Raw genomic sequence first — 16417 nt, 5'->3', positions numbered from 1 at the left:
TTCCCAGCACCATTTATTAAATGGGGAATCCTTTCCCCATTGCTTGTTTTTGTCAGGTTTGTTAAAGATCAGATGGTTGTAGATGTCTGGTGTTATTTCTGAGGCCTCTGTTCTGTTCCATTGGTCTATATCTCTGTTTTGGTACCAGTATCATGCTGTTTTGGTTACTGCAGCCTTGTAGTATTGTTTGAAGTCAGGTAGTGTGGTGCCTCCAGCTTTGTTCTTTTTGTTTAGGATTGACTTGGCTATACGGGCTCATTTTTGGTTCCATATGAAATTTAAAGTAGTTTTTACTAATTCTGAGAAGAAAGTTAATGGTAGCTTAATGGGGATAGCACTGAATCTATAAATTGCTTTTGACAGTATGGCCATTTTCATGACATTGATTCTTCCTATCCATGAGCATGGAATGTTTTTCCATTTGTTTGTGTCCTATTTCCTTGAGCAGTGGTTTGTAGTTCTCCTTGAAGAGGTCCTTCACATCTCTTGTAAGTTGGATTCCTAGGTATTTTATTCTCTTTGAAGCAATTGTGAATGGGAGTTCACTCATGATTTGGCTCTCTGTTTGTCTATTATTCGTGTATAGGAATGCTTGTGATTTTTGCACATTGATTTTGCATCCTGAGATTTTGCTGAAGTTGCTTATCAGCTTAAGGAGTTTTTGGGTTGAGGTGATGGGGTTTTCTAAATATACAGTCATGTCATCTGCAAACAATTTGACTTCCTTTCTTCCTATTTGAATACACTCTATTTCTTTCTCTTGCCTGATTGCCCTGGCCAGAACTTCCAATACTATGTTGAACAGGAGTGGTGAGAGAGGGCATCCTTGTCTCGTTCCAGTTTTCAAAGGGAATGCTTCCAGCTTTTGCCCATTCAGTATGATATTGGCTATGGGTTTGTCATAAATAGCTCTTATTATTTTGAGATATGTTCCATCATTACCTAGTTTATTGAGAGTTTTTAGCATGAAAGGATGTTGCATTTTATTGAAGGCCTTTTCTGCATGTATTGAGATAATCATGTGGTTTTTGTCATTGGTTTTGTTTATATGATGAATTACGTTTATTGATTTGCATTTGTTGAACCAGCCTTGCAGCCCAAGAATGAAGCTGACTTGATTGTGGTGGATAAGCTTTTTGATGTACTGCTGGATTCAGTTTGCCAGTATTTTATTGAGGATTTTTGTATCGATGTTCATCGGGGATATTGGCCTGAAATTTTCTTTTTTTGTTGTGTCTCTGCCAGGTTTTGGTATCAGGATGATGCTGGCCTCATAAAATGGGTTAGGGAGGAGTCCCTCTTTTTCTACTGTGTGGAATCCTTCCAGAAGGAATGGTACCAGCTCCTCTTTATGCCTGTGGTAGAATTCGGCTGCGAATCCATCTGGTCCTGTCCTTTTTTTGGTTGGTAGGCTATTAATTACTGCCTCAATCTCAGAACTTGTTATTCGTCTATTCAAGGATTCAACTTCTTCCTGGTTTGTCTTGGGAGAGTTTGTCTGTCCATGCACTTTTCCATTTCTTCTAGATTTTCCAGTTTATTTCTGTAGAGGTGTTGATTGTAGTCTCTGATGATAGTTTGTATTTCTGAGGGAACAGTGGTGATATCCCTTTTATCATTTTTTATTGTGTCTTTTAGATTCTTCTCTCTTTCTTCTTTATTAGTCTAACTAGTGGCCTATTTTGTTAATCTTTTCAAAAATCCAGCTCCTGGATTCACTGATTTTTTGAAGGGTTTTTTGTGTCTCTATCTCCTTCAGTTCTGCTCCAATCTTATTTCTTGTCTTCTGCTAGCTTTTGAATTTGTTTGCTCTTGCTTCTCTAGTTCTGTTAACTGTGATGTTAGGGTGTCGATATCAGATCTTTTTAGCTTTCTGATATGGGAATTTAGTGCCATAAATTTCCCTCTTAATACTGCTTTAGCTGTGTCCCGGGGATTCTGGTATGTTGTATCTTTGTTCTCCTTGCTTTCAAAGAACTTATTTATTTCTGCCTTAATTTCTTTCTTTACCCAGTAGTCATTCAGGAGCAGGTTGTTCAGTTTCCATGTAGTTGTGTGGTGTTTAGTGAGTTCCTTAATCCTGAGTTCTAATTTGATTGCACTGTGGTCTGAGAGACTGTTTGTTATGATTTCCATTCTTTTGCATTTGCTGAGGAGTGTTTTACGTCCAATTATGTGGTCAATTTTAGAATAACTGCGATGTGTTCCTGAGAAGAATGTATATTCTGTTGATTTAGGGTGGAGAGTTCTGTAGAGGTCTATTAGGTTCGCTTGGTCCAGAACTGAATTCAAGTCCTGAATATCCTTGTTAATTTTCTGTCTCGTTGATCCGTCTAATATTGACAGTGGGATGTTAAAGTCTCTCACTGTTATTGTGTGGGGAGTCTAAGTCTCTTTGTAGGTCTCTAAGAACTTATTTTATGAATATGTGTGCTCCTGGATTGGGTGCATATATGTTTAGGGCAGCTCGCTCTTATTGTATTGATCCCTTTACCATTATGTAATGCCCTTCTTTGTCTTTTTTGATCTTTGTTGGTTTAAAGTCTGTTTTATCAGAGGCTAAGATTGCAACCCCCTTTTTTTTTCTTTCCATTTACTTCGTAAATATTCCTCCATCCCTTTCTTTTGAGCCTATGTGTGTTTTTGCACATGAGATGGGTCTCCTGAATACAGCATACTGATGGGTCTTGACTCTATTCAATTTGCCTGTCCATGTCTTTTAATTGGGGCATTTAGTCCATTTACATTTAAGGTTAATATTATGTGTGAATCTGATCCTGTCATCATGATGCTAGCTGGTTATTTTGCACATTAGTTGATTCAGTTTCTTCATAGTGTCATTGGTCTTCATATTTTGGTGTGTTTTGCAGTGGCTGGTACTGGTTTTTCCTTATCATATTTAGTGCTTCCTTCCTTCAGGAGCTCTTGTAAGGCAGGTCTGGTGGTGACAAAACACCTCAGCATTTGCTTTTCTGGAAAGGATTTTATTTCTCTTTTGCTTATGAAGCTTAGTTTGGCTGGATATGAAATTCTGGGTTGGAAATTCTTTTCTTTATGAATGTTGAATATTGGCCCCCACTCTCTTCTGGCTTGTAGGGTTTCTGCAGAGAGATCCACTGTTAGTCTGATGGGCTTCCCTTTGTAGGTAACCTGACCTTTCTCTCTGGCTGCCCTTAACATTTTTTCTTTCTTTTCAACCTTGGAGAATATGATGATCATGTGTCTTGGGGTTGCTCTTCTCGAGGAGTATCTTAGTGATGTTCTCTGTTTTTCCTTAATTTGAAAGTTGGCCTGTCTTGCTAGGTTGGGGAAGGTCTGCTGGATAATATCCTGAAGAGTGTTTTCCAGCTTGTTTCCATTATCCCTGTCACTTTCAGCTACACCAATCAATCGTAGATTTGGTCTTTTCACATAGTCCCATATTTCTTGGAGGCTTTGATCCTTCCTTTTCATCCTTTTTTCTACAATCTTGTCTCCATGCCTTATATTTGTAAGTTGATCTTCAATCTCAGATATCCTTTCTTCTTCTTGATTGATTTAGCTATTGATACTTGCGTATGCTCCACGACATTCTCGTGCTGTGTTTTTCAGCTCCATCAGGTCATTTACGTTCCTCTCTAAACTGGTTATTCTAGTCAGCAGTTCCTGTAACATTTTATCAAGTTTCTTAGCTTTCTTTCATTGGATTAGAACATGCTCCTTTAGCTCAGAGGAGTTTGTTATCACCCACCTTTTGAAACCTACTTCTGTCAATTTGTCAAACTCATTCTCTGTTCAGTTTTGTGTCCTTGCTGGAGAGGAGTTGTGATCATTTGGAGGAGAAAAAGCATTCTGGTTTTTGGAATTTCAGCATTTTTGCACTTGTTTTTTCTCATCTTCGTGGATTTACCTACCTTTGATTTTTGTGACTGATGACTTTTGGATGGGGTTTTTGTGTGGGGCTCCTTTATGTTGATGTTGACGTTATTGCTTTCTGTTAGTTTTTCTTCTAATAGGTCCTTCTTCTGCAGGTCTGCTGCCGTTTGCTGGAGGTCTACTCCAGACCCTGTTTGCCTGGGTATCACCAGTGGAGGCTGCAGAACAGCAAAGATTGCTGCCTGCTCCTTCCTCTGGAAGCTTTGTCCCAGAAGGGCACCGGCCTGATGCCAACTGGAGCTCTCCTGTATGAGGTGTCTTTTGACCTCTGTTGGGAGGTCTCTCCCAATCAGGAAGCACGGGAGTCAGGGACCCACTTGAGGAGGCAGTCTGTCCCTTAGCAGAGCTCAAGTGCTGTGCTGGGGGAGAATCCTCCACGTCAGGATCAGCTGCTCTTTTCAGAGCCGGCAGGCAGGAAAGTTTAACTCTGCTGAAGCTGCACCCACAGCTGCCTTTTCCCCCAGGTGCCCTGTCCCAGGGAGATGGGAATTTTATCTGTAAGCCCCTGACTGGGGCTGCTGCCTTTCTTTCAGAGATGTCCTGCCCAGTGAGGAGGAATCTAGAGAAGCAGTCTGACCACAGTCGCTTTGCTGTGCTGTGGTGAATTCTGCCCAGTCTGAACCTCCCGTCCTCCTTAGCACTGTCAGGGGAAAACCGCCTACCAAAGCCTCCGTAATGACAGATGCCCCTCCCCCAACCAAGCTCGATTGTCCCAGGTTCACTTCAGAGTGCTGTGCGGGCAGTGAGAATTTCAAGCCAGTGGCTCTTTGCCTGCTGGGCTCTGTAGGAGTGGGACCCACTGAGCCAAACCACTTGGCTCCCTGGCTTCAGCCTCCTCCAGGGGAGTGAAAGGTTCTGTCTTGCTGGGGTTCCAGGTGCCACTCAGGTACAAAAAGTAACTCCTGCAGCTAGCTCGGTGTCTGCCCAAACAGCCACCCAGTTTTGTGCTTGAAACCCAGGGCCCTGGTGGTGTAGGCACATGAGGGAATCTCCTGATCTACGATTGCAAAAACCATGGGGAAAATGTAGTAGCCAGGCTGGGTTGCGCAGTCCCTCATGGCTTCCCTTGGCTGGGGGAGGGAGGTCCCTTGGCTCCTTGTACTTTCCGGGTGAGGTGATGCCCCACCTTGCTTCTGGTCACCCTCCATGGGCTGCACCCACTGCCTAACCAGTCCCAATGAGACGAACTTGGTACCTCAGTTGGAAATGCAGAAATCACCTGCCTTCTCCGTTGGTCTCGCTGGGAACTGGAGACCGGAGCTGTTCCTATTCAGCCACCTTGCCAGATTGGCCAATATTACGACTTATTAATCCTCTTAGGTGTCATCTTTATCTCAGGAGATACAGGCTTAAGTGTTTAGGGTTAAAATGTCATGTTGTCTGCAACATTTTAATGATTAAGGAAATAAATACATTATATATGCGTACAAAAAAGTAAAACCAGCGTGGCTCACTATCAACAATTGTTGAATTCAGGCAGCTATATAGGCTGCATTGTGCAATTCTTTCAACTTTTCGATATAGCTGAAATTTTTTTAAGTAAAAAAGTTGGGAAGAAAAAAGATTTTCTTTTAAAAACTAGTATATTAATATAAATGAATTCAAGTAGAATGATATAATATCAGTTATTAGAAAACCAATTACCACTCAGCTATTGAATCCACCATACTGAGTTAAGAAGAACTTGGTGGCCGGGCGCGGTGGCTCAAGCCTGTAATCCCAGCACTTTGGGAGGCCGAGACGGGTGGATCACGAGGTCAGGAGATCGAGACCATCCTGAGCTACACGGTGAAACCCCGTCTCTACTAAAAAATACAAAAAACTAGCCGGGCGAGATGGCGGGTGCCTGTAGTCCCAGCTACTCGAGAGGCTGAGGCAGGAGAATGGCGTAAACCCGGGAGGCGGAGCTTGCAGTGAGCCAAGATCGCGCCACTGCACTCCAGCCTGGGCGACAGAGCTAGACTCTGTCTCCAAAAAAAAAAAAAAAAGAAGAAGAAGAACTTGGTATCTTTTGAATAAGAAAACATAGGCTTTATTGATGCTTGACTACTAGACAAGTTGCACTTGATTAAACTCCTAGTAAATTCAACCAGCTAGTGACTATAATTAGATGACTGGTCGCTTCAATTAATCTGTCTAATGATCTACCTCTGAAAATTGGCCTAATTAATTGAATTGTTCTTATTTTCATGATCACTTTCATTTTCATCATCATAAAGAGTGATCTTTTAAGTACCTAGAATGGATGGTGAGGACAACACATTCTTAACTCAAGGAGTCTGTGATATCATTGGGGTAAGTAGGAGATATGAACAAAACATAAATAATCAGGCCGGGTGTGGTGGGGCTTGTGTCTGTAATCCCAGCACTTTGGGAGGCCTAGGTGGGTGGATAACCTGGGGTCAGGAGTTCGAGAACAGCCTAGTCAACATGGTGAAACCCCGTCTCTACTAAAAATACAAAACTCAGCTAAGTGTGGTGGTGTGCACCTATAGTCCCAGTTACTCAGGAGGCTGAGGCATGAGAATTGCTTGAACCCGGGAGGTGGAGGTTGCAGCGAGCTGAGATTACACCACTACACTCCAGCCTGGGGACAGAGCGAGACTCTGTCCCCAAACAAACAACCATAAATAACCATGCAAGAAAGCAAACTATATATGCTAAATTCATAATATCATAATCTCTTGGGATCTTACCATATAAAACCTGGATGTGTCTTTATTGATCATACAGCCTCACTTTAAAGATAAATGGCTTATTTTTATGTAGTCAAATTTTCAACGTTTTCTTTAAGACTCTGGGATTGTTGCTGTTGGTTCCTTGCTTGTTTGCTGTTATCGTCATACTTAGCACTACTTTTCTACTTCAAGATTAGAGAAAATATTGACCTATAGTTTCTTTCAATACTTTTAAGTTCAATGTCTTACATTTAAATTTTTGAACTACATGAAATTTATTTTGATACAAGAAATGAGGTTTGGCCAGGCGCGGTGGCTCATGCCTGTAATCCCAGCACTTTGGGAGGCTGAGATGGGTGGATCACGAGGTCAGGAGTTCAAAACCAGCCTGGCCAATGTAGTGAAATCCCGTCTCTACTGAAAACACAAAAAAATTAGCTGGGCTTGGTGGCAGGTGCCTGTAATCCCAGCTACTCAGGAGGCTGAGGCAGGAGAATCGCTTGAACCTGGCAGGCGGAGGTTGCAGTGAGCAGAGAATTGCACCACTGCACTCCAGCCTGAGTGACAGAGTGAGACTGCGTCTCAATAAATAAATAAATAAATCGACAAATGAGGCTGGACAATAGCTTGATTTTTTTAAAACTCTAAGCCAGTTGCCCAATAATCCATTTTGCCATTGATGTGACTTTATAAACACCCATATGTGCTTTTACTTATTTCTGCTCTCTTCTCTGTTTCATTGATGCACTGGTATTATGCCATTGGAGGCATGGCAATACAGCATTATAACACATTTACAGATATGGAAGAGAAATCCTCCCCTTTTATTTTCATTCAGAAATTATCTGGCTATTCTCACATGTGGTCTTACCCCAGTCAGACCCAACACCTCACTTTTATAACAAATATTTGGTAATGTGCCCTTTGTTATATGAAAGGAGATGATATTTGTGGATAATGTAACCCCAATCTTTATGATAAACAAAAAGGCCCAGCTGATTTCCAAAATGCACCCCAGTTTAGAATCAGTCTGGCAAGTATCGCATGAAATCCTATTGGTATTTGATTGGGATCACACATCATTTGCAAATCAATTTAGGCAACATTTCTATTTTTACAATGCTGTGGCCTCTAGCCCCAATAACAATTATTTCTCTTCATTTATTTATGTCTTTGTGTCCGGGCAGGGTCCTGCCAGGAAACAGACGGCGTGTTAAAGTGAGAAATTGATGAGTTCAGCAAAGTGACTATTTATATATTTGGACAGGATTTAAGGAAGTAAGAAAGGATGATGCAGCACTTCAGAGGGGAGTCTTTCCGACCTCAAGCTGCAGGAGAAGGAACAATTACTGGAATTCAGGGAGGAGAGCATCACCGAACCAGAGCTTCGTTAGAGGACTGCGGCCAACACAGGGCCAGGCGGAGGGAGCCAGAGGGAGGCAGGCTCTGCTCTCCCTCCTCCTGCCCTTCAGTTTCCAACCACCGCCTCCCATTGGCCAAACCCAACCAGAAGTCAGTGAGCAAGGGGCTACTGCTGAAGCACATATAGCCCAGCCTCCAGGGACACAGAACAGGATAAAAGGCTGGGACAGTGGGTCTGGTGGGGCAAAGAGAAAGCTTGCACCTGCCAGGGGAAGCATTATAGTCCCCATCCTCCCCCCACCACCTTAGTTCTTGTGCATTTCCCATCAGTTTTCTTCCAAAGCATTTCAGATTTCACTGATTTGAATGGAATCTCTTCTTCTATTACCAATTTGGATCAGTAATTATTTACGTATGAGAAAACTATCGATTTTTACATATCATTTGCATAGCAGAGTGGTTTAATAAGGAGACATTTGGTTTTTACTGCCTGTGTGGGTATAACTTACTGTGTGACTTGAGGCAAATCCAATATTTCTTCTGTTATAAATTCCAGTATTTGTGAAAAATGGGTAATGAGATCTCTATTTTATATAGTTTTAGTATTTAATGAGATAATACATATAAAGTCATTAAAACAGTGTCTGACTCATAACAAACCCTCAATAAATGTCATTTATTCCTGTATCTGCTTTTTGAGCTGCTCTATCGCACCATTGACTTTTCAGCCCAGTATGTGTTAACCCTGATCATTATCCGCAGATGTCCCCATGCCACACTCTACATCATCCAAATTCTCTCCATGTGGACTAAGTAGATTAAAGAACCTTAAACATACCTACCATATTTTGGCTCTACCTACAAAATGTCCCATAATCAGTTAAGAAGGGAACAATTCTCTTGGGGCCCACACTGTGAGAAGCGAATGCAGCTGAACTTTTTTAAAGGAAAGTGAACGAACCAACTGGTAGCTTTGCCAGTGCTTAAAAACCAGCATCCTCTCCAGCTGCGTCTAAGACAGAATAAGGTAAATTTAGATACGTCTGCAATCTATCTATAGAACAGTGGTTCTCAAGCTGAGGTGTTTTTGCCCCTTAGGGGATAATTTGCAATGTCTAGAGACATCTGTGATTCTCACAGCTGGAAGGGGGCGGTGCTATTGGCATCTAGTGGCTATAAAGCAAGGATGCTACCAAACATCCTGTGGCGCAACAGAGAATTATCTGGTCAAAAGTGTAAATAGTGCTAAGGGCGAGCAACCCTGCTACAAAAACGAAAGAAGTTTGCTCTATAGGGTTGTTTGGATTTAGACAAGACATTGCCCCAGTAGTGCTGGTAGAAATAAGAGGAACTCAGTGCTTTTGCAAAGCCCATATCTGGGGTGGCTTAAATAATCTCTCCTCCCCCCGCCCCCCGACCTGATCTTTGTAGTTGGAAACTCCAGGGCTGGCTGCCTGGAGTCTTTGTGACTCTACACTTCCTGCCACCCATCACTTCATCTCAGAAGACTCGAGATATAGGATCACTCCATACCATCAAGAAAGGTATTTTAAACATTGGAACACACGTAGATAATTTAAGTAGGTAGATGTATGTGCTGTTATAAGGAAGTGGGGAGGAGAGGAGAGGGAACTGAAATCATATGCACAAAAATTTTTTTTAGAATATAAATAAAAAATGTGGTAGTCTAAAATGTCAATTCTTCAAAGATAAAGTTACTTTCAGTAATGTTAGAAATGGTTTTCTGGAATATGTCTCCAGTCTACCTAACTTTCAGGAAGTAAGTACCGTAAATAGATGTTTCAAGTGCATTTTAAAGCAATGATCCCAGCATGTCTTTAAGCTACAGTATTTTGCTGTCTTTGAAATGTAAAGCTTGATATCTTCTCTTTCTCTTAGTTGATGCTATTGGGTCCATTTCAAGCTGATCTTGGCACCTCTCATGCTCTGCTCTCTTTGACCAGACCTCTACATTCCATTTTGGAAGAAGACTAAAAATGGTAAGAACAGCTCAGAGAACCTTAAAAAGTGTTATCTGTAATCTTTGTGGAAACAACTGAAACCAGCTGGCAAGAGCAATGTTGAAGAATCTGTACTTAGGTTATTTGCTGGGGGAAAGTGCTTCCTGATATTTCATAATTGGCATTAATGAAGGGGGCATTTCACAATTTCAGATTAATCAACGCTTGCTCTGTCCAACTTCCTACAAGAATTAAATATGTGCTGTGGGGAGGAGCAGCAGATGTTTGAATTGGGGGCATGGCTTCTATGGATCTCATTTCTTCAGCTTACATTTTTGGCTTTAAAGCCATAACAAATCACTGAATTACTGAAGTTACTTTGTGCTTTTTCCAGCATATGGTGTTGCCTGAATGACTGTGTGGATGAAAGTGTGTAGGCAGGCTCATAGCAATAAAATACGGGAAATCCCTGGGCTTGAGTGCTGTCAAAGAAAACTAAATTTGGACAGTAGATAAAGATACTATCAGGACTATTGCAATCGGCGGAAAGAGACCTCAGTATAGAAAGGGGCTCAATTCTGAATACGGCCAAAGACCAGTAAAGATTTCTGGCCAAGGAGTAGAGTGGGGGTCAGTGGATGGAAAATTACTAAGAGGAAACATCAAGGGTAAAAGGGATTCTGGCTAAACCGACCTGACAGGATTCTTGCTGAAGACAGGCCAGGGTGATCAGACCTCACCTGGGGATGGTGGGGGATGAGGAATTTGATCAGATATTGAGGGTGATCACATACCAAGAGGAGTGGATTATCAATAAAATGACTTAGCAGGATTTCCGCTTAAACTGGGCAATGCAAAGATGGACATGAAGCCCAAAGGCTGAAGCTTAGGGGTGTAGTGGAGCCTGATTAAGTTGAATTAAGGAGAGTCTGTCAGCGCTGGCTCTTCCAGTCACTAGTTGAGGGGTCTTGTGCCTGTCATCAAAGTCCTCTGAAACTCAATTTCTCTGAATACAAAATAGGCATTAGAATCCCTCCCCAGTTGCCTTCCAGGGCCACTGTGAGGCTCAAATAATAGACTATTTTTCAAGTCATTTGCAAGTGGTGTGATGCAAGTGTGAGTTATTAGGTATGCCAAAACTTACTCGGAAAAAGACGTCAATGGCCTTTTTCTGAAATTATTTTGTCACTTAAATCAGACACATTGTAGATCTGAATGTTGGCTCCTAGGCTCATTTTGTGTCAAAGTTCTAATGAAGCATTAACCATGGGGCTACTGTTACAAAGGAAACAACTGCTTATGGTTTCATTTCCTAGAAACCCAGATGTCTATTTTAATGCAAACCTGTGCCCACATCTGTCTTTGCCCCTTGAGGGGTGGCATGATGGGAATGATAGTAACACAGAGAGCCCACATTTCTTGATCACTCAAGTATCATGCTGAGGGCTAGATACACATGATTCTATTTTGGCCTCAAAGTAGCCCTATGAGGTAGAAATAAAGAAACTGGGGCTTTGAGAGGTTAAGGAGCTTGGGTGGCTCTGAAAGCTGTGCTGAAGACTCTTCTGTTCTTCCTAGACCAAGCCCAGCACACACACAATAAAGGTGAGGTTGGATATGATGGCTTCCTATTCAAGTGCAAAGGGGAAATAGTATATCTCTTCTAAGAAAAGACATGAAAATAATTTTCAATATAAGAAATTCAAAAGGCAAAAAAGCACAGGAAAAATATTCAACTGTATTGAGTCATATGTCAGATCCTTTGATCTAGAGATTACACTTTTAGGAACTCTTCTTAAAGAAGTGACCATGAGACTGGATAAAGAAAATGTGGTACACATACACCATGGAATACTATGCAGCCATAAAAAGGAATGAGATCCTGTCCTTTGCAGGGACATTGATGAAGCTGGAAACCATTATCCTCAGCAAACTAACACAGAAACAGAAAACCAAACATTGCATGTTCTCACTTGTAAGTGGGAGCTGAACAATGAGAATACATGGACACAGGGAGGGGAATAACACTCACTGAGGCCTGTTGGGGGAGGGTGGGGCAGGAAAGAGCATTAGGGAAAAAAGCTAATGCATGCTGGGCTTAATACCTAGGTGAGGGGTTGAGCTGTGCAGCAAACCACCATGACACATGTTTACCTATGTAACAAACCAGCACATCCTGCACATGTACCCCAGAACTTAAAAAAATAAAATAAAATAATTAAAAAAAAAAAAAAGAAGTGATCATGTACATGGAAAACTATTTACCAAGATAGTCTGTGCAACCAGGCAAAAAAAAAAATCTCATGTCCCGTGTTGGGAAGGGGTGAATTAATTGTAGTACACTCGTTAAACGGAATATTATGTAATCATCAAATCATGTTTTTTAAAATAATACTGAATGACCTAAGAAAGCACTCATGGTATAATGTTAAATGAAAAAAGCAAGCTACAAATTGTTAAGTGCCATGTATTCCTGATGTTTTTACTTACCTGCTAGACAAATACTAGATGCTTACTAAATGTTGGATAATCTGTGATGATGGTTTACATAAACACATGTGTTGCATATTCTAATTTCACTCAACATCCCTACTTTATAACCATTTTACAGTTAGCAAATCAGAGGTTCATGAGGTCAAGTGATTTATGAAAGTCAGAGAGCTCTTACATGACAGAACAAGGATTTAAAACCAAATTTTTGTATTGACAAAGCCTTGGATATTACTACAATGCTTCTCACCATATGAAATAGATGCAGGTATGGGAAATTACGATTAGAAGGGAACATCTCCCAAAATGTCAATAGTAGTTCAGCAAATTTAAAAGTAAAGACATTATTCTGCTCTTAACCTATAGGAAATTTCTTTATGGCTAAAAAAACAGTTATTGAGTAATCCATTTATTAAATTAATACAATCTGATTATTTAAAAAATTGGAGTGCTGTACTAAAATTAAAAATCATAATTACAGATTAAACAGCCAGTACCTCTGCACTCCAAGAATAAATAATGTATATCCCCGAAACTCACCAAAGTTTAGGGCTGGGGTTGGCAAACTATGGCCCATGGGCTATATCCCACTTGCTGTACAGCTCATGAGCTAAGATTGTTTTGTTTTTTAAATCGTTTTTAAAAGACTGAAAAATATCAAAGCAAAATTACTGTTTTGTGACATGTAAAAGTTATATTCAATTCAAGTGTCAGTGTTTACAAATAGCTTTATTGTTTGAATATTTGTTTACGTATTGTTGGTAAGTGCTTTTGCACTACGATGGCAAACTATTCAAGGAGTTGAGTAGTGTGACAGAGACCCCGATGGCCTGCAAAGCTTAAACCATTTGCTAACTGGCCCTTTACAGAAAAAGTATGTCAGTCTGTGGCTTACAGAAAACAAGCGGATAAGGTATAAGATGAAATAAGTTGGAGGGTCCTATGGTCTTTGGTGACTGTTGTGATGCATAATAGCTGTTGCGTTCCTAATTTACGTAAGACAACTTTATATCCTTTTATTCTTTTAGTTTGAAAACTAAGTCTGTTGGGCTAAAATGATAGGAAGCAAATGATAATTCTCTCCTTTTTTTAAAAAAAGCAAGTGGTTTACATCTTTGTACTTAAACGTTTTGGTGACATAATGAAACTGATATTCATGGCATTTGTACTTTGCAGAGATTAAACTAAAATTAAAAATATTTCAAAATTCACAAATAGGGGATATTTGTTAATAAATCTATTTGGGAAATTCCTAGCAGAGGCTCTGTCTATAAAATGAATAGCGTTTCAGCAACTTCTCTTATTCACAGTGCTTGGTTATTCTCTAGGGAGACATACACAACACATCTCTAGTTACCAAACAGTTCAGTGTGATATAAACATGGCAAAAAGTCAATGAATTTGAGGGCAAGGGTTTCCAGCAATCACCCCCCACTGCTTACTTCTTCCATGCCCTTTCTCAGTTTTCTTCAGCCAGGCAGCCATCCCCTCTGGTTTCTCCCAGACCCCTGCTGCAGGCTCCCAGCCATCACAGAAAGCCCCTCGCTCACACATTTTGGCTCAAGCAACTCTTTCTCTTAGAAATGCAGATCCCAACATTTCCTTTTAAACTCAGGCAACTTGGCTTTTTCCTGCCCTGTGATCTTGAAAGTTGCTTGGAGGAACAGCTGAGTGTATGGGGCTGTGGTCCTCTCAGGGCTGACGTGTTGTAGCCCAGGGGGTGCCCAGGGGCCTTTCTGACTGGTTGGTTAGTTGGGTAAAAGAGTGGAGTCAGGAGAGCAGCAAATCCTTCTTAACTCGCTATAAAAATGCAAGTGTTCCCCAGGCCTCAAATAGTCTCATCTGAAGATAAATTTCCTTTTGCCAAGAATTCTGCTGAAAATAATCCATCGTAGCCAGATAACAGCTATGCAAAGAATATATAATAGACTGGCAGGGGCATGTATGCCGATTCAATAGAGAAAGGTGAGGGTTTCTTTTGCTGGGGTGTGGTGGGTGGGGGAATTCCTTTTTGCAATCATACTCTACTTCTCCATCCAGAAAACTCTCCAACCCTCTTGGGGGACTCTCCATTTTCTACTCTTTCTCCCCCTTATGTACCTACCTAGACCATCTGCTCCCATATGTCCTGCCTGACTCCTGCTCCAGTTACCTATCACTGCATAAGAGATCACCTCAAAATGCAATGGTTTCAAACAACAACAATCATATACTGCTTTCTGTCATGGGTCCAGGAGTTGACTGGACTCACTAGGCAGCTCTCCCACAGGGTCTCTCTTGAGGTGGCAGTCAGGCGGTGACTGCGACTGGAGTCACCTGAAGACTCATTCTCCAGATCTGATGCCTGGGCTGGGAGACGCAACAGCTAGGTGCCGGAGCAGCTGCAGCTCCTCAGGTGTCTCTGTCTCCATGTGGTCTCCCTGATATGGTGGTTGTTGTATAGCCAGGCATCTTACAAGGGTGATGACTCAGGACTCCAGAGCAAGTGGGGGAGAGAAAGGGAGAGAGGGAGAAATAGAGAGAGAGAGAGAGTGTGTGTGTGTGTGCCAGTACGCGCAAGGTGAAATCTGTATTGCCTGTGAACTACCCACCATATCTTTGGTCCTCTTGACAGGAAACCTCCTAGAAATGTTTACTGTCTCTAATCCCTCTGTTTACATTCTTCCAAGAACTTTGAAGTCATATTTTATTTAGCTACTCCTTCAAAACATATGTGGTGTTCGGCCAGTTCTTACCCCCTCCAGCACTGCCACCTGGGACTTCTGCTTGAATGACTGTAATAGCCTCTCGACTAGTCTCCCTGCTTTCACCCTTGCCCCTCACTGTCTATTCTCAACACAGCAGCCAGCAGCATCCTTCTCAAATGTAAGTCAGACCAACTGACTGTCAGCTCAAAAATTTGCAATGCATCTGCATTCCACCCAGAGCAGAGACCACCATCCATGGAATGGTAGAGAAAGCCCAACATGCTTGGGGACACTCCCTCTCTGACTTCATCTCCTATTGTTCTCCTACTCCCCCAGCTTCAGCAATATTGGCCTCGTTGCCATTTTTGTGAATATTCCAGCATGTTTTCACCTTGGGGCCTTTGCTCTAGGCTAATTCATCTGTCTGGAATGCATTTCCCCTGGATGTCTATATGGATGACTTTCTCCTTTCCTTGAGGTCTTTGTTTAGATATCAACTTCTTAATGATGCCTATCCAAGCCGCCCTATTTATCATCACATTCCTACTCCACATTCCTGATCCTTTTCACTCTGCCCTGTTTTCTTTTTCAGTAACACTTATCACTTGACATGCAATATCACTTCTGACAGTTATATATTGTTGTGCTTATTATTTAGAGAACATAAGCTATAGACGAGCGGAAATCTTTTCTATTTTGTCCGCTGATGTCCCAAACACCTAGAAGAGTACCTGGCATGTTGCAGACATCAATAAGTACTTGCTGAATTTTTCCTTTTTCACAATTTCCTTCTACATTGTTATGATGAGATTTTATTTCCTCTGTAATTTGATTTTAAAAGTTTTAATAAAAAAAATTCTTTATGTTAAAAAGTCAAAGAGTAGAGAAGGGTATAATATAAAAATAGAAGTCTCTGTGTCCCCAGGGAAGGTCCCTTCATACCACTGCCCAGAAGAAATTGCTCTTAAAGGTTTCTTGTGTATTCTTTCCTACTTTTCTCTGCAAATACAAATATATGCATATATATTTATAATAAGGTCATTATATGCTATACGTTATTTCAATGCTGCTTTTAAAATCCCCTTTATTTTTTGTAACTTAATAGTAGATCATGCATAGCTTTTTATGTCAATACCCACAGCTCTACCACATTCTTTTTAAGGGACATTTGATATTTTACTATTGGTAACTTCCCTTCCTTTTTTTTTTTTTTTTTTGTATTTTTTAGTAGTGACGGGGTTTCACCGGGTTAGCCAGGATGGTCTCGATCTCCTGTCTTTGTGATCTGCCCGTCTCGGCCTCCCAAAGTGCTGGGATTACAGGC

At 41.2% G+C, this 16417-nt stretch overlaps 1 protein-coding gene across 1 annotated transcript in view; it reads left to right on the top strand.

Annotated features, from left to right (window-relative positions):
- Window positions 1-9370: 9370 nt before the first annotated feature.
- The window catches only part of TLR7 (toll-like receptor 7), a 23454-nt gene continuing 16407 nt past the window's right edge, over window positions 9371-16417 (top strand). The window contains exons 1-2 of the mRNA XM_011950869.1: window positions 9371-9499; window positions 9855-9955. Coding sequence (XP_011806259.1) covers window positions 9953-9955 — 3 coding nt within the window. The 5' untranslated portion in view covers window positions 9371-9499; window positions 9855-9952. The remainder of the gene's footprint in view (window positions 9500-9854; window positions 9956-16417) is intronic.

The sequence above is a fragment of the Colobus angolensis genome, unplaced genomic scaffold, assembly GCF_000951035.1.
Source record: "Colobus angolensis palliatus isolate OR3802 unplaced genomic scaffold, Cang.pa_1.0 Scaffold310, whole genome shotgun sequence".
In the NCBI taxonomy this organism is placed as follows: Eukaryota; Metazoa; Chordata; class Mammalia; order Primates; family Cercopithecidae; genus Colobus; species Colobus angolensis.
The sequence above is the reverse complement of the archived record's forward strand: the minus strand, read 5'-3'. Positions and strand labels throughout refer to the sequence as shown.